This window comes from Agelaius phoeniceus, chromosome 18 (assembly GCF_051311805.1).
Source record: "Agelaius phoeniceus isolate bAgePho1 chromosome 18, bAgePho1.hap1, whole genome shotgun sequence".
Classification (NCBI taxonomy): Eukaryota; Metazoa; Chordata; class Aves; order Passeriformes; family Icteridae; genus Agelaius; species Agelaius phoeniceus.
The window spans coordinates 3,002,207-3,026,540 of record NC_135282.1 but is presented as its reverse complement, the minus strand read 5'-3'; the positions used below and the strand labels follow the sequence as shown (position 1 = coordinate 3,026,540).

Here is a 24,334-nt window from a genome sequence, read left to right as displayed (position 1 = left end):
CCTTCCTGTCCTTTAAGGTTGGATTTTCCATAATTGAGCTTTGGTGAAAGATTTATAATGGCATCCAAATATCACTAGGGTTGGGTTTTCTTCTAAAAAGTTTCTCCCTTACAGTTTAATAAAATTAATACTCAGAAAAATCAGTTGTTTCCAGAACTGGTTTTATTATTTGCTCAGAGAAAAAAGAACACTTTATTCCAATGGGAAAATGTGTTAGTGATATGGAAATATTTCTTATTGGTATCACTCCCTGGCATAGGGGGTACCTCTGGACTTCTCTTAATGGCAAATATACATGTTAAACTAACAAGGGGTGGAGCTGCCCAGCCTGGGACACACTAAGCTGGAAACATCATCAGGGTTGAAAGACATGAAATCCCCTGGTGAGAGACACATCCTTTAATGCCTCCTTTCCCCAGGCAGCTTTATATACTTGTAAAGTCCACTTTTAGCTAAATATTAGCAGCAATCATGCCAATAATAACACACTGAGATATAAACCCAAGGTTTTGTCAAGGGAATAAAACTGTTTGCCAAAAAAAAAAAAAAAAAAAAATCCCGTACTACCACATCTCATTTCCTTCAACACGAGGACAGCCCTGGAGCTGGGCTGGCAGCAGCCATGTGTAAGAATAATAAACAAAGGAATATTCTATCAAAGTGATGTCCCAAAACTGAGCACTGACCCCTTTCAATAGAGCAGCTCCTAACCAGCCATGTCTGTGCTGCTCCCAGGGCCGGGGGACGTTCTTTTACCCCAACGGGGAGCTCTACGAGGGCGAGTGGAGCAATGGCTTGCGGAGCGGCTGGGGAAAGATGCACTACAAGGATGGCTCCACCTACGAGGGGCAGTGGCTGACGGATCAGCCCAACGGGCAGGGCCTGCTGCAGCTCCGTGAGTACCGACCACCCTCACTCACCCTGCCCCCTCCGAGCTCTTTGGTGTCGTGCTGCTCTCCGGGTGTCTCTGCCAGCCAGGTTCCCCTGCTCCACTGCAGCCTGCAGCAGGACTGACACTGCCCCGTGTCATCCCTCCCCTCCTGGGCTGGAGCAGGAGGCAGCACGGGCTGAGCAAGGGCCGGCACTGCTCTGCTCAAGCCCATAAGCCCACACGCATGAAAGCTTACTTTTGCTGTGATTTACATTTAAATGACTGGGATGGTTCGGGTTAGAGATAATATACTGTTGGGTCAGAGAAGAGCAAATCTCTCTTTTCAAGGCAGGCACTTTGCCAGACAGGCTTTCTAGCTCTGAATACCAAAGAAGAGTTCAGTTTCCAGCATAGGAAAAAAAACCCACAACAACATAGTTTTGTTTTTGAGCTCACTCCATCCCCTCTGTCTACTTCCGACAGTGGCTTGTGTTGAGTGAACACAGGGGTTTCATTAGTACACAATCCTTTTCTATAAATAACCCCAAGTACATCATGGATTGGGAATGTTAGGGCCAATCTCAGCATAAATACAGAAATTTTTTTTTTCCTTATTTTCCTTGGAGTTTAATACGTTTTCCCCCAAAGCAAACAATCCCAACAATCTCTACAATACCAGGCATGGCATTCCAAGAACATCTGAATAAATATTATCTCCATATTATTATTCATCTATTCTATCTTTTTTTTGCTTGAAAGTGATCTCAAGGCTAGTAATTAGCTAAGCAAAGCAGCTGGGAGGAATGAGCCTGACCTCCTCTGCACACCACATGCATGACTGTGCTCCCTGCATGCCTGTAAAGTCGCTTTGGACCGATGGCTCATCTGGATGAAATCAGCACCTGCTTCCAGGGGGAATCTTGCACTGATCTGCTGTGCTCCTGTCAAAGGCCCTGTTAGTTCTAAACTAACAGCCCCTGCAGGCTGAGCTGTGGCTGATACACCATTTCAGAGCTCAGTTGCCTCCAGCCTAGCCTGCAACTGATTGTTAGCTGGATTCCTTTTGGTTAAAATTAGCCAGAGCAATTATTTCATACCCACAAGCTTAATGCATTCAGCTCAGCTGCTGGAAGTGCGCCCACGTGCCGGCAGCTTTGCCATGTGAAAGAAAAGGAGTTCTTCAGTGGAGGTCACGATGAGCTGCAGCTCAAGATTAAATTGCTTGTAGTGGCAGCATGCCCAGTGAGGGTGAGCTTGGCTGGGAGCACTGCACTGATCTGCTGCCTCTGCTACATCCATTCCCCACCAGCTTGGTACCACAGCACTTCACATCCACAGGGATCGTGGTTCTGAGCAACACAGCTCTGGAGGAGAGCAGATGGGAGCAGCCAGGCAGCACAGTGCACTCAGGGTGTTCATTGCCCCCTCCTTGCAGCCAGGACTGTGGTTTTGGTGGTTTCTCACTTGGTGGCTGGAGTGCAGAAGCTGAGCTGCTCCCAGCCTGGACAAGGCAGCTTGGTGTTGCAGATAAGCACAAAAGCAGATCAAAGTTGCAGATAACCATCACCACGGCTCCAGCCTGTAAATCAGACCCTGCCTGAGCAGCCCAGCAGCCACATTCTCCAGAAGCCTTTTGGGCTTTCCCCTCTTCCCTTACACCATCCTGGCAGGCCCCAGTTATCTCTGCAGCACTGTGTGTGGTATTTCAGCCACTTCTTATGGTGAAGAATGGCAGAGTTCAGCTGAGACTCAAAGGTATTTCCACTAACATGGTTTGAAATCCCCATGGGTTTGGGCTTAGAAACACTGTATGTAGGAAAAGGGGTGAGCAGAGGACTCTCCTAGTGACAGCAGGGTGGTCTGGACCTGTCCCAGCCCCCAGCATCACCATGGCTATGATGCCCTTTCTCAACCAGAATCCATAGATGAGGCTGCTCTCTTCCCCTTGCAGCTCTGCTTTCCCTGTTAGTGATGGATGGGTGGATTCCTGGAGAGCAGCAGAGAGCCCAAAAAAAGCCTCTCTCAACTTGCAGAAAAATGCCAAGAGAAGCAGTACAGCTGGAAAAACAGCCTGTAACTGACTGCCAGAACTGTTCAGACTCTTGCAGCAATTCTCACCCCGTAATTCATTGAGGAAAAACTTAACTAAAAGTATTCTTTGAAATCAAGATTATTTTGACTGGACAGCAATCAGTGCTCTGTTCCTTGCCCAGACAAGCAAACCTCTTCAAGCCAGAGATCCTGTGCTGCAGTGACAAATCTGAAACTTGTGTCCTGTAATTTTTCATGTTGTGCAGAGTGACTCAGGGACCAGTCCCTTACCTTGAGCATACTGGCTCCTTGTGTCAGCAGAAAATGAGTATCACTGTGAGAACAAAGCAGGTGAGCAGAATCCTGGTTCCAAGTGAGCAAGGGTGGGCTCCTTCTGCAGCATTTTCTCCCTCTGTGGCACAGCAAATGGAGCACTGCAAAATCAAAATGTCACACAGCACCACAGCCACCTTGAAATTACTAAGAGGAGCCAAACACATGATCTTCTCCTCTGCTGGTTTGCTCTGTTGATTGGTTTAATTTGTAACCCCTTAACACAATGGTGCAAATTTCAAGATCTGTTCATGTATTTAATTGCAGCAAATGGAAATCGGTACAATGGAGGTTGGAAAGATGGCAAGAAGCATGGCCCAGGAAAATACTTTTACCCAGATAAGGGACAGCTGTTGGAAGGCATCTGGGTAGCAGATATACCAAAGTGTGCAGTTCTGGTTGAATTTGGCAGAGAAAACGCTCCAGCCCCTCCTGAGCTTCCACTCCCAGAGGTAATTGCTTGGAAATGTTCGTGTTTGTGTTCATCAGTGCTCGGGTCAGCTCTCCAGGTAGCATTTCACTTCTCAAGAGATTTCCCCCATGGGGTGTGTGCTCAGAGTCTTTTGGCCAGCAGCATCCTAAATGGCCCCATAGGGACTAACAGCTCATGCAGCCTCTGCTGGAGCCTCCCACCTGCCTACATCTGAAAAAAATACAGTTCTCATGCACCAGAACTGCTCAGAGACCTGATGCAGCACAAAGGAAATGGGGACAATAGAGGCACAGACAATAGTGGGATTTGTGTCAAGACCAAATGATTTCACCAAGCCCAGCTGCTGAGGCTGAGCAGACCCTGCAGGGCCAAGAGCAGCTCTTTCCCCAGGTCAGGGGCTCACCACTGTGCCCAGCAGCCCTGGGGGCACAGGGGTGTGTGCAGCTTCCCAGCTGGGCCCAAGGGGGGCAGAAGGTGTCCTAGAGCCCACACCCTCTGCTCCTCTTTCCCCTCGACTGACACACACTGCAGAGGAAGAGCCAGGCCCTGTCCCCATCCCAAAGATTTGGTGAGACACAAAGACACACTGGGCCTTCAGCCTGGCAGCCACCGGGTCCTTGCACGACACTTTGGTGGACAGGAGAGCCTGTCCCCAGCTCTGAGCCCTTGGAGGAACAGGAAATGGGAATCAGCAGTGAACAGATGTGAGTCCAAGTGAGAGCTGGCCCTAAGAGTCTCAGCTTGAGCCCTCATGGTCTGCAAACCACAGATGTGAAACAAAATGGTCAGTGCAGGATGGGCTGGGGCAGCTCCCCTTCAGTCAGAGCCAAGCAGAACCACCCTGGATAATCACAGCTCAGCACTGCTCCAGTAACTCAGGAACAGCACAGCCCCATGACAGGTAAAGCCACCCACCTTCCTCTGGGACAAAGTGACACCAGGCACATGCAGCCTTCCAAAGCTCACAGCTGGTACATCTTCATTGCCTCTATCTTTTCAAATCTGCTTTCCATAGCCAAAGGCCCCTTTGAGCACAGTTTTGATGAACCAGTTAATCCTGTAAGTACCAGGCACACCCACAGCAGTGCAGAATAATAAACCCCAAACACCCACCAGAGAAAAACAATCTCTATTTTGCAAAAAGAGTGAAAGGAGCAGCACTTCTGTGGCTAAAAATATTTACTATATGTGGTTTGTCAAAGGTCACTGAGAAGAGCCTCAACAATCCAATAGCCTGGGATGAACTATTGGTACACTAAGGCAGGATGTGCAAGTCTGGCTGTTTATTTAACTCCCTGAAGACCAAGTGATGATCCAAATCTCTTCTGCTCTATAAGCAAAAACAAAGCATCAACTTTCACTGCTGTTATTGTGCTTTCAATGGGTAGAGATCTGTTGACCTTAGAATATGAAGTAATTGATAAAAGGAGAAAAACTGAATTCAGGTTTTCATAAACTTTTGTCACCACCACCCCCTTTATTAAAATTATAGGTGAGGCCTAACAGGCTGCAAATCAAAGCCACTTTTGCCCAAGAGTGTGTTTTGTTATAGTCACTCACACAGAGCTATTTCAAGGAGATAAAGTGATGTTCAGCACACTAATAAAATTAGGGGAGCGTAGTTGTTTCTAAATAATTGAAAAGCTGCAATATGAGCTGAAGTCCTGATACGTGGGAGACTCTCCAATAATGCTCAAGAAATTAAGATCTATAAAACCTTAAACTTCTTCAATTACACTGCATAACTGCTTTGTATTCTTTTTATTTAGATTAAACTACAAGATCCAGCTGGTGTTTTAGCAGAGGCCCAGGCAATGTTTGATGACAGCCATAATGAATAACCAGATGCTGAAGCAAAAAAAAAAATTCAAGAACACGATCCTGGGTTATTTATTCCTTCGAGTGTCAAACCCTCCCCGTGGTTTTGGTGTTGCAGGCTGCCTCACCCTTCCCTCAAGGCTGTTCAGGTATACTTCCCTCTGCAGGTGCCTTTGCTCAGCAGTGTCCTCCCACCCCCATTATTTTGGAAAAGAAAGGAAAAAAATTAATGGGGAAAACCCAAAAGACAAGCACCAAAAGGATGGAAGAGAGGCAGAGTGACTCTTTGCTCAGCTCCTCTTATTCCTCCTGCTAAGAAATCACACTCCTGGTGGTTTCAAGGCCTTTGCTTTAGAGGAGGAGGGTTTCTAGTATGTGTTTTAAAAGCATATAGAAAAGTACAATCAAGTAATTGTGTTCTCCACTCCACCCAAACAGAGCCCAATACACACCTGTGACCCCAAATGCCTTTTGCAGTTACAACAGATCATGTTTCAATTAATAAGTCTATTTAAGGCCTCTAGATAAAAAATAATCCACAACAATTGAGTATATTTTATTTCATGAAAGTATTTTATACCCAAATAGGTGATACACAATAACCAATGTTTAAAATGATTGAGGTAAATGCCTAACACCATAGTTAGTATAAATAAGGGATAAAAAATTTTAAGTGCACTCAATGTTTAGATCCATGTGTTTGTGTCTGGTTACTGCCTGGGTACACAGTGACAAAGGTACCCAAGGTGTAACTTTCATGACCATTTCCACAGCTGGAAAATGACAAAAACATACTTGATATCATGGCTTAAAGTGCAGAAAATAGTCAGAAAATTAGCTGTAATAACAGTGCCATTAGCTCAGAGCCTACCAGCTTGAGAAAATTAAAAATAACCATGTCCCACTAGCTTCTAATTGTGTATGTCTTAAACAACAAGAAAATCCCACACTTCATAGTCACTTTATAAAAGATCCACAAATCAAAGAAAAATTCAGCTACTTGTCCAGAACAGCAAGGAATTTTACAAAATAAATTCAGAAAACTGATTTTTTGGACTTCCATTTAGAACCACATAACTTCTAAATATAAAATTTACAGCAAGAAGTACAATTTTTACACCTGACCACACCCTTCCAATCAGTTGCTCTGGTGTGAATACCAGGTCAGGTTTTCTTCCTTTAGTGGGGAATTTTAGGGGCCTGCTTCCCCAAGACAGAACTGGTAAAGTTCTGTCTTGAATGGGAAAATACATTTTGTGCTTGCTACCAACATTTTGTGGTTTGGAATGCTGCTTCCTTATTGCCTTTACTAAAGCAACGCTTCCAGTGCTCCATGAACAAACACCTGTGAGTCTGTAGTTACAATCCTCACCATCAGATTTACATCAGGAATAGAATATATTTGAAGCATGTAATGGCAGAGCTGAGAAAATCCAGTTTGGCCTCTGTATGCCAGGACTTTCACTTCACAGGTGAAAACACCACGTGGAAAGCTGTTTGCTGCTTGTGAACCACAACTGCTGCTGAAAAAAACAAAGAGCCCAGCAGGTTGTTTTGCTTTTTTTTTCCATAGTTATGTTTTTAGAATACAAAGGCACCACAGGTGACCTTGTCAACACTTTGCACTGCAGTGCTGCTGACAGGAGAGATCAGCTCCCATCTGCTCCAGTAGTAACCACACTCTGCACTTGAACTCCACAGACACTTGGTGCAGATTGCAAACACGTTGGAATAACCTGGGCTGGAGGTTGGTGTGAGTGACCACGTTCAGCCCAGGCTGTCAGGCACAGCTCACTGGGCTGTCACAGTCCCTCCTGTCTCATGGCAAAGTCCCAGGTTTCTATTCCACAGGGATAGCTATGACTAGTGATAGCTAGGTTTGGGTTTTTTTTTCCCTTTGGCTTGAAACTTGTCTCAGTTTGTGTTCAAAAAACAGCTTTTACCCATGAAAGCCCAAAGCTACTCTACAGAAGAGCTGTGCTCCAAAAAATTCAACTCCTAGACATAGCCAGAATTACTGAAGCAGCCCAGGACAACTGCTGGAATCTTTCCTGGGCAAACCTTTTATCAAATGGAGGTTTTTGCTTAGAGGAAATGAACACAGTAGCCTTGCTGTCACAGAGGTGTCTGAAAGAAAGCAGCAGTATTAATTACAAATAACCTACTTTCATAAATAAATATACATCAAGTTGTCTTCCAGATCCTTTGGAAGCAAAAATGTAAAATGAGTTATTAAATACAACACTTCAGCAAGGAGAACACTTTTCTAAACAAGGAAGACCAAGGCATAGCTAATTACTTGGGAATCCAACACAGAGAAAGCACCTTTTGCTGCTTGCTTCTGAGGATTTATTAAAAATATATTTTCAATATAAAAGTATAAAATAATTACTACTTTGGCTTGGAAAAGAAACAGCAGTGGTTCTGATTTTCAAGCAAAAAAAATTATCCAGTGATAATTTCCATCTAGTTCCTTCTTTTTAAAAAAGGATTCTTAAAAGAGAAACAGGCAAATCTATCTCTCCAGATAATATGTGCCAGCTCATGAGAACTTTAAAAAACAGTTATTGCTTTTATTTTCTTCCATGGAAGAGAAGAGTCGAGTCTCATTCCTACTCATGTGGCCACACCACATCGCAGTAAGTCTAGTCCTGGGTGTTTAGCAAGTTACAAAATGTGTAAGTGCCACGGGAAAAAGGCACTGGAGAAATCAGCAAAGTAATAATTACTTGGCAGCAAAACATACTGGGGAAAGTGCTGGGGAAGCTCTCACTCCTACCATCTGTCAGGCTTTCCAGGGAGAGCAGCACTAGCACCGAAACCAAGCGCTAATTGCTGCATGTCCCAAGTAATTTGTATCATGCCATGCAATATGGATAGGACAAGCAGTATCTTCTAGTAAATGCCAACATCAGATAAACAGAGAAAAAAAATCCACAACTTCTCTATCCATTCCTAACAAATACCCAAATGTACAATGTTATTTTCCATGTATTTATACAGCCACCATTCAGCATTAACGAGAAAGATGCGAGACAGTGTTCACAGGAGGAGGGCTGCACATGCAGTGCAATCACACCCCACCATCCATTCCTTCAGATAGCAAAACTTGTATGAAAGGAACATTTTTTCCCTCTCTAAAGGGTTAGAACAATATTTATAATTATTCTTTAAACAGTAATCAGCAGTTCAACCAGTTCATCCACAGGGAGTCACCATAAGGCAGAAGCAGAAGAGTGGGTTTATTTTCTTAAGCACAGGTTTACACAAAATTGGTGACAGCTGAGGTGACAGCATCACCTCTGTGATCCAGCTGATCCTGTAGCCGTGCAAATTCAGCAAGTTCATTGAGTTCCTGAAATTGCCTGTCTGTTTTGTGGCTCACCAGTGACCGGTAGAAGTGAACTGCAAACACAATGAAAATCAATCCAAAGGGCACCATGATGGACGTGGATGCAATGGCTGCTGCCTGTCCTGATGTGATGGTAGAACTGTTGCTCTGTGGGGTGTTGTCAGTTTTCTTCTTTAAAGGAAGAAACTTGACCCAGCATAGTAACACCACTTCTGCAAGAAAGAGCAAAGTGCCAATGACAGTGGAGAACGCCCAGGCGAGCTCAATGTGCCGGTGCATGCGCTCGTGAGGAGATTCCTTGACAGAGTTGAGGTTATGCACATTGCTAACAGCCTCTATGTTTGGGAGGATGCAGGTACTTATCATGAGTGCAAAAAGGTGAACTGCAACAAGCACAGTAGTGCAGGCACTGAAGGCTATCAAGAGCCCCTGAGGATAGTCGTGGTCTGGGTCAAGCTGAACTTCCACCATAGCCACCTGAAAAGGAAGGGGAAAAGAGATGCAGTTACCTACATCTTATATTATTTGACTATAGGTTATTCAAAGTTTACACCGTGTTTCTGGAAGATCATCTGATAAAAACAAAGTAAGTCTGTATTTACATTTCCTTCATGTCAATCTGCACCCTCTTCATTAGGTCCAAATTTAGGTTTGAGCTATCAAACAAAGACCACTGTTTTCATACTTACTGTTCTGTTGGAGAGCAAACCCACAACCACCTTGCCACCTCCAGCTCATGCCAGCAGAACAGCTGACCCTTATGAACAGCATCCTTGGACTCCTTAAGAGAAATATTTCTTCTTTTGTGTTATATTGAAGACACAGCTTTTGATCTTTACTTATGAAGTCTTTAGAAGTATCTGTGAAAGGCTGCGAAGGCAGGGGACTGCCTGAAACAACCAAGGTGGTCCTTTCTCCTTGGCTATTTGCATTTAAGTTCTAAAGTGTAGAAACCTTTCATGAGAAAGATCACCTTTCCATGGGGCTCTCAGCTATATTCTTTCACTCAAGTATTTAAATGGACTCTGGAACAGATTCAAAATGTGAGGCTCCCATGGCAGCCAGGCAAGCCTGTTGGAGGCTGGAGGAAAGACGTCTCCAGGAAAGATAACACAGTGCTCCCAAGAATCACTGCTCCCCCAGAGATGAGGCTACTCATGAAGATGTTCCAGCCCTCCACTACCACATGCAGCCATGACCTTCTTGTAACCTTAGATCTCCAAGCATGCCTGTGCCTAAGGAATAAAAAAATCAGATTAAATAACTTGCCTAGGAAGCTCATAAAACCAGCTGGAATAATTCTGACAAATAAAATTAATTAGAATGCCTTTTAGCTGGTTTTAAAACTGCCAGGTGGTTTTGTGCATATGTGCAATTGATGAGTGACATTAATCCCAACAGCTCTCCTGAAATGATCTTTCCTGATAAATTTGCCTTTCAGACAAAGGATAGTTCCAAAGAGGGAATAATGCACAAAGGTCTCCACGTTCAGTGCTCTTTCTCAAAAAAACTCATTAAACAGACAAAATACAGGTAAAATGCAGAGAAAAAAACCTGACAGTAATCTGAAATATAAGCACATCCAGCTGATAGGAAGAAAGATCCATGGGTAATAGAGGTGCAGGGAGGCATGGAAACCAGGGCTCAAAGACAGCTGCAAAAGCAGCAGGAACATTCAACCCTCACTATTTTGCAAGAGCTGAGCCAAGCTAACCTAGTCCTGGATCCCATCTTACCCATGTTCCAGGACACCAGAACTCTGAATCACTAATGCTCCCAATACATTAAGGCACCCAGGGTTCTGCTCAGACATGTTCCAACAGGCATTCGAGGCCATTTGCCAATTGTTTAATTCCTTTATTGAAAGCTTTTATTGCCATAAGCCTAACAACCCAGCCAACTAGCAAGCAGTTTCCAAGTGTTCTGAAATTATATTAATGCATATACAGTCCTTGCTCGAGGATTTAAAAATACCATTTTTCAGCTGTGGAAAACTTCATGATTGAGAGGATAAACATTTGCTTGTCAGGTCTCTGTTCTGCAGGATTGCTCGTTAAGTCGCACTGTACTCGTGGGATGCTGGGCTTCCTGTGTTTTTCACAGAACAATTGCAATCCTTCACCACTGAGGATTCATTTTCATACTTAAAGATTTTTCTTGTAAGTCTTCTGCTGTGCCTAGACTCAAAGCCATCCAGCATGACAAGACACTTTAGTCCTTTATCCTAGTTCTTAGTATGGTAACATAAACATGGCACTAAAGAGCTTCACGAGATGAAGACTTTGTTTTATTTTAAGAACTGATTGTATTTAGTTTGCCAAACATTGAAGACATTTTATATTTCCATTAATCAATGCTTTCATACTAATGATACCAAGCATCTGATTTTGAGCTCCTTGTGTTCCTGTCTGGTAGAATAACCCCAGCCTGACCCATAAGTGAAAAACCAGTTCATGTTTTCTGTCTCCTCAAACTCTCAGCAAAGCTAATTTGGGAACTCTTTCAATGTAAACTAGCAGGAAAAACTGCCAACTCTTTTCAACTCTGAGTTTCCTTCCTGAGCCAAGCTTGAGCCAGGCACCTAAAACACAAAGTTTCATTTTTCACTATGAGGGCCTGTGCCTGTTTTCTAACAGAGACACAAAGTATCAGAAGTTCTTCCCTCCTTTGCTCATGCTGCAATTTCAAAATAAACAGATCACAACTGCTCTTGTAAAGTAATACCTGCAGGAACAGGGCCCTGATGAGGTCACCTGATATGATCCAAATTCATACAAAGCCTGAAGTCACAGGTACATGCCAACGTTGCAGGCAGGATATGTTCCTGCTCTGCTTGTTCAGAAGAGCTGCTCAGGGCAGGAGCTGGCGTCAGTGGCTGCAGACTTTCCAATACAACACTTTTAGCACCTGATCCTTCACCACTTTCAAAGCTTCTCTGAACACTTGCTGCAGGATTTGACCGTGCAGCTGCTGTGCTGCAAGTGCCCTGCCTTGCTGCGTGATCCCAGTGTAACGTGGGCTGGAAGACACCTCAAGAGGTCATCTGGGCTAATCCCTGGTTCAAAGAAGAGCTAACTTTAACTTCAGATCATCCTACAGATATGACTGACAGATTTACTACGGCTCTTGACAAAGCTGTACATCTGAAGTACAGCTTCTTGACAAAACTAAATGACTCATGACAAGACTGAAGCTCTCATAAGGCTAAAAATGGTGGGCATTCAGATGTTTTTAGAAGATAATTGAATTTTGACACATAACTGTGTTAAGCCTTTAACAGTCCTGGATTTCAGAGTCACAGCAGCCTGATTACAGCCATATTGCAGGAAATTTAACAACTTGCCCTCTAGAAAAATCTGCACTTCACTTGTTTTTAAGTTCAGTATACTGACCAAATTCATTTCACTTACTTATTCATAAGGCTCCCATATCTTATTAGACCAGAGGGGCTTAAAGCCCCTGCTCTTAAATGAAAATCACAGGCTTACATCTTTTTCAGATCAGTAGACAGTGCTGTAGAGAAAAGGAAGCAAAATGCCTTATCTGAAGTAAATCTGTATTATCTATGAGCTATTATTTATTATTTACTTCCTCTCTCCCCTTCCCCACAAAGATGCCTCTGAGCTCAGGTTGGTGGGAATATAACCCTGAACTGCGTCTTGTACAGTTTAGCATGTCAGGAATGGCTAAAAAGAAAGCTGTGTTGATCAAACATCACAACTGCATTTTTGAGGGCCCATCCATCATTGCTTGTCTATGGGTGGGACCCCGGAGGAAACTCAATAATGAGCTGAGTGTCAGAGCATCACTGGGAATCAGCTCCTCTGGCTGGCTCCCTGCTTTCCTGACAGTACAATTCACTCCAGAGACAGAGGCACAGAGCCAGGCTCTCACAGACTGTCTGCACCATTCATAAAGAGTTATAAACAACTCATACAGAGGCTCTGTATGAGCCAGAAGAACTCACCGGAAATTAAAAGCAGATAAGTCAAAATAATGATCTTATTTACTGGTTTTATACAGAAGGAAAACTAAGCATCATTCATCCATTAGTCCAGGATTTAGACTCTGCAGATTGCTTGCTGCAGAATGGCAAAACACATTAATATTTGCTGCTGCTGACACTGGAATACAAATACAGGATCTCATGTTATTTTGCTAGCAAACATGAAAAGGCAATACCTGTGTGATTGGAGCAGATGCATCTTGAGGAGGTAATTCTTCTACACAGTGTAACTTACAGCAAATCCATTCAGTAAATACAAGTTCAGATTATCCAGAGGCTCAGTATCCTCTTTACATCCTCCAAACTACAGCAGCCACCCACAGCTGCTCCAAGGCAGAGCAGCAGGAGCCCAAACACTCCACACTGCCTGTCTTGCTCATCTATAACTGAGACAGGGATGTTAAAGGAGGCACAAAACTTTCCTTTTGTGACTGGAACAGAAGAAACTTTTTGCCTGGGGAAGATTCTCCAGCACAGCTGTAACCTGTAAGTTCAGGAGTGGTACAGAAGGCTAAGTGGAAGCAGAAGCCACAAAAATGGGCCTGTAACTCTTCCCTGCAGGTTACAAAATGCCACTGTTTCATGCTATTCTACCAGCAACCAGCTAAGTACCACTTATTAACTTCTATAGAGACTGTTTTAGTATTTAGAACAGCCAAGTGACCTTTACTAGACAAAGACACCTGTGTACAGCTGACACCAGTGGCCCCAGGTCACACCTATCCTTACCTCAGCACCAACTGTTCTTATGGAAATCAATCTCATAAATATTTATCCCTGCAGTCAGTCTTCTGCAGAACATGACTGAAGCTGTCTTCAGGAGACCAGACTGGCAATATTTCAAAGGCAAGAGCTGACAGTTCTTTGATGATATTCAATATCTGAAGCATATATATCCCATCTAGACAAAGCCCAGCCAGCTTGGACCACTAGAGGTATTTAAAAGAAAACAGCTGGCTGGTAATATCAACCTCTGAATCCTACATATAGGGAAGCCAACCACAGTGTGTAATTCAGATCCATAGTTCTGACTCAGTTATTTCCACAAAGCTGTTAATTGGTGGCAGGAGGAGATGTTGAGTTCTCTGGTTTTATAACTAGTGGCATTTAACAACTTTCCTATGGTTTCTGACTCCCATATTGTACAATTGTCATGCTACTGTGTTATGCATCCTTGGTGACAAAATGATGCCAACAGTTCAGAATAATTGTTCAGACAAAAATAACCTGCCTGTAGCCTATTCACTGTAAAAAATAAAACCAGATAAAGCCAAGCATGAGAGGGAAGATCATGCAACAATATCTGGGCTATAATACAGAAGTGAGAAATATCTGATGCCCCTACCAGTGTATGGAATTCCAACTCTATTCTTTAATGCACTACACATCCCCTACAATCTACAATTTCTTTCTCTACCTCTAACAATTTGGGGGATTGATACTACTAGCTGGCTCCATAAACTGGAAAAGTGTACTAAATGAGGTTATAAACTTCGTGGATTTTCCCTCAGACATATGGCACTGGATGATAGCATCCATGGAAACCTGAGTGAAGGGAATGCTCAGGTTTACTGGGGCGAGCTCAGCTCTCACAGCAGTTGCCATCACCAGCCCCTGCAACTGTTTCTGAAGCTCACACAGGGTAGCAAATCCTGATGTGAAGCTCTGAAGCAAAACTTATTGTAAAGCAGGTTTTTAATCTTCTCTGAGGAAATGTAACACTTCAGGGTTTGAAACCTGCTGAGCGCTTCATACTCCACCTCAGTGACCCCAGGAATGCCTTTGGCATGCTTCATTCCACCAGGGTACATCACCAATCCTGCAAAATGGCTGCAGCTAGACATAAAAATAGTCCATGAAAAGGGAGCAGTTCAACGGGGATAAACTTAGCTTCTACTAGAGGATGCAAGCACTCTTTAATCAAAGAGCAAGGATCAATGGGGCTGGCATGGAAACCAGCACCTTCCTCTCCTGACAATTCCCATCAATTCACTGGGTGGTCCTGGACGTGGCACTTAAGCTCTTTCTTCCTTGCCTGATAAGGAGAGGAGAGGAGCAATGACCCTGCATTGCTGTTGCCAGCTTTGATCCAAGCCTAGAGTGTATTTCAGCAGCATTTTGTTGAGTATCAGGTGCCAAAGAACTGCAGTCAGTAAACAATGCACAGGCGTGACAGAACAGCCCAGCTTTTCAAGGCAGAGGAACAACTCTAAAAGATCAGCAAAGTTTTTAAAAGACATCTAAAAATACTCGAAAGTTAACTCAGCTCTTCTGAACCAAGACTAGGAAGTCTTAGCTAGAGGACTGGGACTAGGCCTGTCAGTGCAGACACAATGGGTGGATTTCCATGCTGAACTTGTTAAAGGAAGAAAAATAAGTGGATTTTTCTCTTTGGAAAAACTTAAATATGAACGTTCACATGTAACATTCCTGGCAATTAGAGATTTTCTTACTTGGAATGAATTTCCAGAAATACCCTAAGCAACAAATTCAAAAGCAGCAGTTTTCAACAGCAGGAGACTGAACCCCTAGAATTCTAGAGAACTGAATTAAAAAACAAGTAGAAGCCTCACCTCATACATCCACGGATTTTGAGTCCACATGCCATATATTTAGAGAAAAACCAAGGAATTCAAGACGTTAAGTATGACCTTAAAACAACAGCATTTACACTGAGATGCGACCTCCCTTAGAAAGAAAATTTACAAACCCCAACAAACAAATTTTTTCCCACGTTCTCTCTCAATGTAAAGGGCTGACTCAAGCAGCCACAAACTGCTCTGAGAGGCAGAAGGGGAGTTCAACAAGGAAAACCCATGATGAGAAGCGGCGTGTGAGCTCCAGCCGGATGCGTTACCCAAGGAGAAGCGGCTCAAACGCACGACCAGAGCCGCCTGTCAGTCAGCGCTCCGCCACCTCCCCGAGAGCTCTGGGCTGTTTTTAGCCATTGAAGGAGGACAGTGACATTTATTTGACCGTCAGGAGGCTGCTGTGTTTTCCAACAGCATCATTGGAACAATGGCTCTGGAAAGGAGCAGATTTAACCGCTGAAAATACTCAGTTTGTTAAAAGTGGGGCAAAAAAAAATCAAAATACAGCAAGTCAGAGGAGTGAAATTGCGAATTTATAAACCGTGAAGCATTTTTAACAGCTGCATAAAGGGGCTGAGGGGAGTTTGCAGTTCTGCATGTCAGATGTCTGGGCAGATGAGGAAGTCTGTGAGTTAACTGTATTTCAAATTATTCGGAACTTTCGCAGATGACATAATTCGGGTAACTAGACTGCGCTTCACATCAAACTCGAAAGAAAACACATACCAATAAAAAAGCGTTTCTAAACCACGCACAAAATTCCAAACCAAGTAAAGTTCAAGTTTTCCTAAAATAAAAACTAGAAAACTAGCAACTGCAAAGCACTGATGATGGATGGGCCTGAGCGGCACCACAAACTTTAATTCGGCTGCTGTTTCTTGGTTTATTTAAAAGCAGCTGCAGCGCAACAGCTGCCCCTGCCCTCGCTGCCAGGCGTGTGGGCTGAGAGAGGAGCGGGATGGAAGCCCCGCAACCCGGGCAGCGTGCGGGGCTCCGTGCGCGGCCCTCGGCTCCCGGCAGCGGAGCACGGCGCGGTGACCGCGCACCCAGCGGGGCTGCCCGCGGCACACGCGGCACGCACCGCGGCTTCTGCGCTCCCGAGCATCCTCCACGGGCAAAATACGTGACAATCAAACAGATCTTGCATTATCTGGCGGAGATAAAAGCCAAGAGGCGGCTCTGAGCTCGTGCCAGGACGCGCTCCAAAACAAACGAGCTACCGAAGCGAGCTGCCGGGAGCGCTGCCCGGGGCGGGCCGGGCGCTCCGGGGCGGCGGCAGCAGCGCCCGCCTCGCTCCCCGCCGCCCCAGGTGCCGCACGCCGGGCCCGGGCCCCCCGTGCTCACCACAGCAGGCGCCGGCGGGAGAAGCAGAAGCGGCGGCAGCGCTCCCGGCCCGTGCCACCCCCCGCCCGCCGCGCCAGGCCGGGCGCTCACCATGGCGAAGCCGGAGAGCAGCGCGGAGGTGCGGCTGGAGGCTTTCAGCTTGGCTCGGCTCAGGTAGAGCTTCCGCCAGGACAGCGCCTGCATCGAGTGCTCGTTCAGGCTCATGGGCTCGGGGCGGAGGAGCGGAGCGGAGCGAGGCGAGGCGGAGCGGGGCCGGCGGGCGGTGGCGGCTCTTTCCGGCGGAGCGGGCCCGGCCGCGCTAACACCCCATGGCGGCAGCGCGGCTCTGCCGCCCCGGGGCCGCGCCCGCCGCGCGCCCCGCGAGCCTGCGCGCCCCGCCCCGGCCCCGCCCCGCCGCCTCCCATTGGTCAGCGCCGCCCGGCCCCGCCCCGCCGCGCGCTGCCGCTTCCCGGCAGCCCCGAGCCTGAGGCCGGGCGGGCGCTGTGCCCCCGTGCGCCGCCCGCCGCCAGGAGGCGCCACGGCGGGAGAGCCGCGGGCCCTGAGGGCGCTGAGGGCCGGGGGGGTTGTGGGGCCGAGCCCCTCCCCGAGCCCCCGCCTCGTTCCCGGGGTGAGCGCTCAGCCCGAGTGCCGCTGACGGGAATCTGCAGTTGCCGGTGGGTTTGTGCCCCTCAGCCCAGTGCACGAGCCCTCCAGGGCGGGCAGGATCCCTCAGAACGTCCCTCAGAACAAAACACAAAGCTATGCCTCAGCCTCTTCCTTCTGTAGTCGCCCGTCCTAAAATGCTTAAACATCCAACCTACACCTGTTCAGACCGGACAGAACATGTGGATCCAGACCGGTTAGAACATCCACCCTCTCTTCTAATTAAAACTGACTCAGCTAGCTCACCCTTTGTCACGTAGTTCTGGTTTTCGTAGGCCCAGAGCCCCTGATAAACCCGCCTTTATCAGCAAGCACTTGATAAGGTTGATTAAGCAGAATATTTCAACATCTACACGTGCCAGTGTTGAAAGATTTATTTATTACCAGGTTCACATACACCCTGTAAACCATAATTCATTTTTTCTGTGTTTTACAGAGGGAAAATTGAGGCGTAGAGCAGAACTCCCTCATGAATACTTGGCAGAGTTCTGGAGGTGATTTCTGAAAAGGTGAGGTAATACACTGCTTGTGCCACATCAAATTTGTGCATCAGGAGACTTAAGGCATGTGTAAGAAACAAACCTGTTGCTATCAATTTGTAGTTAAGAAAAATAGGATTTTAACAAAATAAATAATAGTCGACAAGGATACTTTTACTATTAACAGGCACATGGATGGTCACCTAGGAGATGAATCCACGCTCGTTCCATTAGCAATCAAAAGCATCCTTAGTTTGTATTGTTTTGACATTTTCTACCTTATTTACAAGGAGGAAAATCACGGCTGATTGTCTTTAACATTTTTGCTTTGTTCTTCACACCTTTCTGATTTGCAAGATCCATCACTTCCTTAAGCACAACAAAGGGAACGACGTTGGATACCAACAAGGTCACTGGATGCTTTTCATGTACAAGGCATTCTTTTTAAAAAGATGTAGTGAAAACATGCAAGAAAAATAATCGTAAGGATTTGAAGTCTTCAGAGGCATTGCCTGTACCACATAGATTTGATCTTGTTCCTTTCTCAGGAAATAAACACAGTCCTCTTGTTATAAACAACTTCGGGTGAGATTTTTATCTGCGGGGGCATTAAAACACCTCAGTGGAAGAATGAGTTTGACTTAGTCTTTCCATAAAAGCCTCTGCTGTTCTGTCACAGATCCCACAGAATTTTGGCCACAATCTTTCTCTTTTTTGGGTGACAGTACTGATGTGTAGGATCCATTTGAGTGGAAGTCAAGCATAAGCTAAAATTTGGCAGTGTTAGGTTAGTGGTTAGACTTGATGATCCTAAAGGTTTTTTCCAACTTAAATGAGTCTGTGATCATTAAACTCTACTCTTTCTTTGGTGTGCTTTAATTATTAATCCCCCCCAAAAAAAAAAAAAAAAACCAAAAACAACAGAACAGAAGACCCCACAATCAATAGGCCTCCCACTGGTGCCTGAGGCTAAGAGCAAACCAATTGTGATTTATCACTTTTTTGTCACTTTTTTCTTGGGAGATATGATAACCCTCAAAAACAGTAACTAGAACTTCCTCCACATCTCAGAAAAACATTTAAGTCTCTATCCTGTGGAATTATACACTTAAAAATATTTTGCATTGCTGCTCATAAGCTACGACCAATGTTTATGTACATGTACATCACCAATGTGGATTGTTCACTATTTCTTCTTGTTTCTGTGCAAAATTATGGTTGAACTGTCACATCATGAGGGAGTACTACTGCACTAGGTCTTGACCTGTTCCCTAAAATCAGATTTCTCTAAAAACAAGAACCACCTGCAAGAGACATACATCTGACAAGGACTTCAAGTGTCTTTCTAAATAATTGCATTCAAATAGACTCTTTGAGCTCACTGTTCCTCTATTTTCCTGTCCATCACTCTTATTCCTGTTTATTGGAAAGGGCTTTGAAAGATACAACAGCATTAAACGCTGAGGTTCTGCTGAGTTTGTATTTCATTCAGAGAAACAGTATGAAAAAGGACCTGGAGAATCAGCAAAGGCATTTCATCTCATGCCCTTTTCCAAACCAGACCCATGTGTCATTTTGAGATTTCAAGCCTCAGTGTTGTAGCTTTGAAATAAACATTCTGTTCCTGTAAGAAAGAAAAGAAAAATCAGTTTGTTAAACAGAAAAAATACATCAAGGATCAACATGAGGACCACAGCAGTGCACCCTTTCCCCTTTCTGTCCATTTTACAGCTCCATCTGAGGTACAAACTAAACAGGATAAATTATTTCCAACTCTATCACTCATTATGACAAACCTCTACACTGCCACTCTGGAGTGAGCTGAAACTAAAAGAGTCAGCCATGCTTAATTAACTCTTAGAAATGCTTCGGGGAGTTCTTCTGAAGTCACGCTGGGGCTCAGGGCCGGGGTTTGCTGTCACCTGTGACCCGTGCAATTGCAGAAGGCCACCAAAAGGGTGTAGCCTGCCCTCTCCCTTCATCTCAGCCTCTCCAGCCTGTGCATCGCTCCGATCAAATGGCTGCAGAACTTCACTGGATTGACCTCATGAAATAATTTTTTTTTTTTTTCTTAATGGCTGAGTTTTCTGCCGGATTGGGTCACTGAACTGACTGTCCCTGTGGCTGCAGCACCACCAGACCTAAAGCAGGAAAAGTCAGGGATGTACATGCAAGAGAAAGGGAACGGGCCCTTTCAGCAGCAGGCTGTTATTACCCCTAATTAGAGGTAATGTCAACCCGTTCTCTGGATCATTTATGCATGAACACAATCGGAGCAGGTGGCAGAAGTCCAAGTTTCTTTCCAGAAAGCCCTGAGAAATCTGTACACTGTCACAAGGATACTCACAGTTCTTTTTTTCTGCTAAAAATGTACTTCTGTATTTCTGTAGGAGGCTGAATAGGTTGGCTGAGCACCCTGTGATTAATGTGATCCGGTGCTGGGCACACCGAGGTGCTGCCCTCGGCAGAGCAGCTTTGCTAGAACGGATCTCCAGCTCCTCATGCAAATCAGCACTTCCATTTGTTCCTGTTACTGCACCAGACGAATCGAGGCACCACAAAGTGGAAGTCATGGTAGATCTGCATTAAAAACAACACATTTCAACTTGCAAAGGCAAATACAAGTTTGCCAGCAGTCCCAAGGAGGTTAAGGGAAACATCTTTGCAAATCTCATCTACAGCAGAGTTTAACATTTAGTTGATGGAATTTTGCAGGGTGAAGATTTTGATCTACCATGTCTAGAAAAATTGTATTTCAGCTTCCTTCATAAAATAGAGAAATACTTCAATATCTCATCTTCCATCCTAACCCAAGGCAAAGAAAGTATAGAATGGTAGATCTTACAGGATAAACAGTATTTGAAAAAATGCTTTAAGATTAGTCCAGTCCATTCTGTGCAATGGGAACTGTTTTAAAGCTCAGTGGGGTGAAATGATCCCATGTCTTCATAGAGCCTTCCCCAGCAGAGAACTTCAGCTCTGCTTTCAGCATGAGCCCTGCAGTACAACATTAATTAAATGACAGCTCCCAGTTCCGAGCTAACGAGGTCAGGATCCAGCGCCTTGGCGTGATTAGATCTTAAATAATTTAAGCTACATTAACATCCAGCAAAAAAAAGTTTTAGTGTTTTTTTTCAGAGTTCAGCCCAGCCACTTTCCCAATGACCACCACTCCCTTTCCACAGTTGATGCTGTGGTTTTGACACTATATCACAGTGTCAAAAAAGCACAGCATTTTGATGTGTTTTCCCATATTTTTGACTGTGAAGAAGGCCAGTCCTGGGTCAGCCCTGGGATGTCCCATCCAGGCACTGCCTGGTGGGGCCCAGCTCTGGGCACTGTTGGAAAACAGTGCCATGATCTGCTCAGAGGGAAAACCAGCCACAACCCTCATCAGCCAGCACTAAGCATGGGAATTTAATATTGCTTCTAAATGGTTTTATCCTGTCTAATGCAGCTGTGGATATGGATATTCTCATCACCCACAACCTACACATTTCCCCTCCCCTTTTTTTCCTCCAGTTCTTTTAAGTTTGGGATAGGTTTTTTTTATTGACACACAGATTATTTCCATGGTATAATGAACTGTAGTTGAATAGGTACAATTTCTGTCTTAAAACAAGCTTTAAAAAGTGTCTTCTATTTTTGGAGATCTATAGATAGAAACTGTGTTGTTTCTGAAACATTTACTTCCACACTTCCATAATGTTCTCTGATGTTTCCAGGTGTATGTGATGGATACAGTCTTGGGGGTTTGCTTGATGCACCAAGAGTCTCAGATTGTCCATGTCCAAAAAAAATAATTTAGAAAAATGAGTTGATTTTCTTTTATGTCTCTGTTCTGTCTCTTTTGGTAGACTTTTGCAGCATGGATGGATGATGTGTTTTTTGTCTGATGATTCTCTACTAACATCCATTTATCTTGTATTCTGACCTCAATCCTACAGATGTACACATGTATTTAATTTTAAGATTGAGTAATCTTGGCTGAAAGGTCGAGATATGTATATATCTCCTCAGGATTATGGATTAATAATGCACTTGCTCCAACAGACATCTGGAATCCACACTTCAATATATAGCCTATAAAACACTTCCATACCATAATCAAGTTCAATCATCTGCAAACAGGGAGATGTTAGAGAAAGATTACATGATTTTTCAAGATTCTGCAAACAGTTCTTGGCAGAATCAGAAGGAGAAGCTCGCTGCCCTAAATCCTGTTAGAACTCCATCCTCTCCTGCCTTTATCCATGGATCATTAAAATAGGGATTGTTCCAAAGAGATCAACGGCAAGGCCTGCAAAGTTGAATTTTAATGTGTTTTAAATTTTGCATTAACACTTAATATATTTCATATAATACCTAGGATGCTTAACTGATTGCAAAAAGCAAACCAGAGGAGCACTGCCAAAGCCATCAGCCCCGAGCCTGCTTTGGGTACCCTTTGATGTTCCCTTTCTTGGGGGATGTGGAGGGGAAGTAAAGGATGTCACTTCAGAGAGGAGCCACGCTGTGGAACCTGGGGGCTGTTCAAAACCTGCACTCTGACCCTGCTATTGCAATCAGATGGTCCCAATACTTGCTCAGCATCAATTTAGAGTAGATGTTAGGGGGTGTTGTGGAAATGAGACCCGCCGATAGTTTTAGGAACTGCAGGATCTCCATCCTGCAGATTTTTTGTATCAGCAGCTACTTTGTAGCATTTTTTTCTTCTTTTTCATGCGATTTCTAACTACCTGTTGTACATGCATATCGCAAAAGCAATTTCGGTTTATTTGACACCAGTTCAGCACTATTTACAACACATTCTGGATTTTATGGCCGGTTTTCACAGGGCACGTGGGTGCAGTGCCGGGAGCGGTGCCGGCACCAGCCGGGGTGCGCGTTCCGCGCCGAGCTGCACCGCACGTGTGCCACAGGCACGGAGCGAAGCCACCGCTACAATTAACCCCAAGTCCGTGGATTATAAGATTATTTTCAAGTGTTTGCTGCATTAATTCGCCACTGCTCACCCCGGCTTTACGCCGTTGGGGTCGGGCATACTCGCGGAGCTCAAATTACCCCGGGTTAAGCAGAACCACTCAACTCTTCGGGCACATCTCGGGGCTCCGGTACCAACCCAGGGACCGTCCGCGCCTTTGTGGGGCCCCGTCCCCGTCCCCCCGCCGCCGCTCAGCGCCTGCGTGCCGCACACTCGTGACCGAACACCGCACGGCGGGGCCGGCGGCCAGCACAGCGCCGGTACCGCCCCGGTACCCGGCCGGCAGAGCGCCGGTACCGCTCCGGTATCCCACCCAGCCTCCCATCCCGGCCAGCCCAGCGCCGGTGCTGCCCCGGTACCCCGGCGAGCCCCCCATCCCGACCAGCACAGCGCCGGTACCGCCCCGGTATCCGACCCAGCCCCCATCCCGGCCAGCCCAGCGCCGGTACCGCCTCGGTACCCCGGGCGTTCCCCCCGTCCTGGCCAGCCCAGCCCCGGTCCTGTGCCGTGCCCCCGGACATCAACCCCGCCCGCCCCGGCCAGCCCAGCCGGTACCGCGCCGTGTCCCCGGTCCGCCCCCCCGCCATCCCCCCGGCCCCGCCGCTGTTTACGTTCCGGGCACTGCGACGCCTGCGCCCCGCTCCGCACGCAGCGCCTGAACATGGTTCCTTAGGACTTTGCAAAAGGCATCGCCGCCGCCCCCCTCCCCTTCCCTCCCCCTTTCTCCCCCCCCCCCCCCCCCAAAAAAAAAGTCCTGGTGCAAAATTGCAAAACTTTAGCGAGCCCTGGATGGCTTTTGTTTTGCCTCCTCCCCATTTGGGCCAAATATGCAGGACAGGAACTGTTGACAAATAAGTGATGAAACTCTCAAAAAAAATGGAGGCAAAGAAAGACTCTGGAAGAAGATTGGTGTGTAGCTGGCTTCGGTCTCTTTCCTATTCGTGCCTTTTAATTGATTTTGCTTAATTGTTTGCAAAGGGAGAAATGCATGTGGGACGTAGGCAGCGGAGCGACTTAGTTTGCAAGAGCGCGGCTGAGGCAGCGGGGAAGGGGCGGAATGGAACCGAGGGACGGGCAGGGTGGGACGATCATGGATCATTATTTTTTCCGGTGCGTGCGGGTTTGCGCTGATCCACCGCGCGTGTCCGCGGGGCTGCGGGGCGGGTTCGCAGGGCGAGAGCTGCCGGGAGAGGGGCAGAGCCGCCGGCGGCAACCGGTGCACCGGGCTCCCCCCGCTCCTCCGGGGACCTACCTTGTGCCGGTCCCCGCCGCCTCCAGCCCCGTCTCCGCGCCCGCCGCAGCTTCCCCGGGGCAGCGTCACCGGCCTCGGCCGGGCCTGGCCTACATCCCCCCGCATTGGGCTCGGTGCTGGCCCTCGGGCGCGGACCCCCGCGCTTTCGGCGTTGTCGAGCGTGCGGGGCGGCGGGGGGAGCGCGCGGGGGCTGCGCAT

General features: G+C 46.1%; 3 protein-coding genes and 1 long non-coding RNA gene across 9 annotated transcripts in view; 2 read left to right on the top strand and 2 right to left on the bottom strand.

Moving 5' to 3' along the window:
• The window catches only part of MORN3 (MORN repeat containing 3), a 22,165-nt gene extending 10,949 nt beyond the window's left edge, over positions 1-11,216 (top strand). For 2 of the 3 annotated variants that reach the window (XM_054645757.2, XM_054645758.2), the window contains 3 exons: positions 736-895; positions 3,503-3,687; positions 5,438-11,216. In XM_054645757.2, the coding sequence (XP_054501732.2) occupies positions 736-895; positions 3,503-3,687; positions 5,438-5,509 (417 nt within the window). In that variant the 3' untranslated portion in view covers positions 5,510-11,216. Of the gene's footprint in view, positions 1-735; positions 896-3,502; positions 3,688-4,870; positions 5,368-5,437 lie in introns of those variants that run through there. The other variant, XM_077187835.1, reaches the window with a different exon arrangement.
• LOC129128442 (calcium release-activated calcium channel protein 1) lies at positions 6,022-24,334 on the bottom strand. Of its 3 annotated transcripts, none has more exons than XM_077187834.1 (2): positions 24,137-24,334; positions 6,022-9,315 (listed from the first exon to the last, which is right to left on the bottom strand). In XM_077187834.1, exons 1-2 carry the CDS (start codon positions 24,332-24,334, stop codon positions 8,749-8,751), a joined length of 765 nt encoding a protein of 254 aa, XP_077043949.1. In that variant the 3' UTR covers positions 6,022-8,748. The 3 variants fall into 3 exon arrangements, 2 of the variants coding, with proteins under 2 accessions (XP_077043949.1, XP_054501734.1); XM_054645759.2 differs by lacking the exon at positions 24,137-24,334 and adding an exon at positions 16,870-17,136; XR_013184656.1 differs by lacking the exon at positions 6,022-9,315 and adding an exon at positions 17,781-20,480 and having other exon boundaries at positions 24,137-24,272.
• Positions 17,781-20,385, bottom strand: LOC129128443 (uncharacterized). The gene is made up of 2 exons (XR_008535284.2): positions 20,248-20,385; positions 17,781-19,524 (listed from the first exon to the last, which is right to left on the bottom strand). It is a non-coding gene; the product is annotated as an uncharacterized LOC129128443 (long non-coding RNA).
• KDM2B (lysine demethylase 2B) overlaps positions 23,633-24,334 on the top strand; it is a 103,726-nt gene continuing 103,024 nt past the window's right edge. For both annotated transcript variants that reach the window (XM_054645618.2, XM_077187821.1), the window contains exon 1: positions 23,633-23,793. In XM_054645618.2, the coding sequence (XP_054501593.1) occupies positions 23,743-23,793 (51 nt within the window). In that variant the 5' untranslated portion in view covers positions 23,633-23,742. The remainder of the gene's footprint in view (positions 23,794-24,334) is intronic.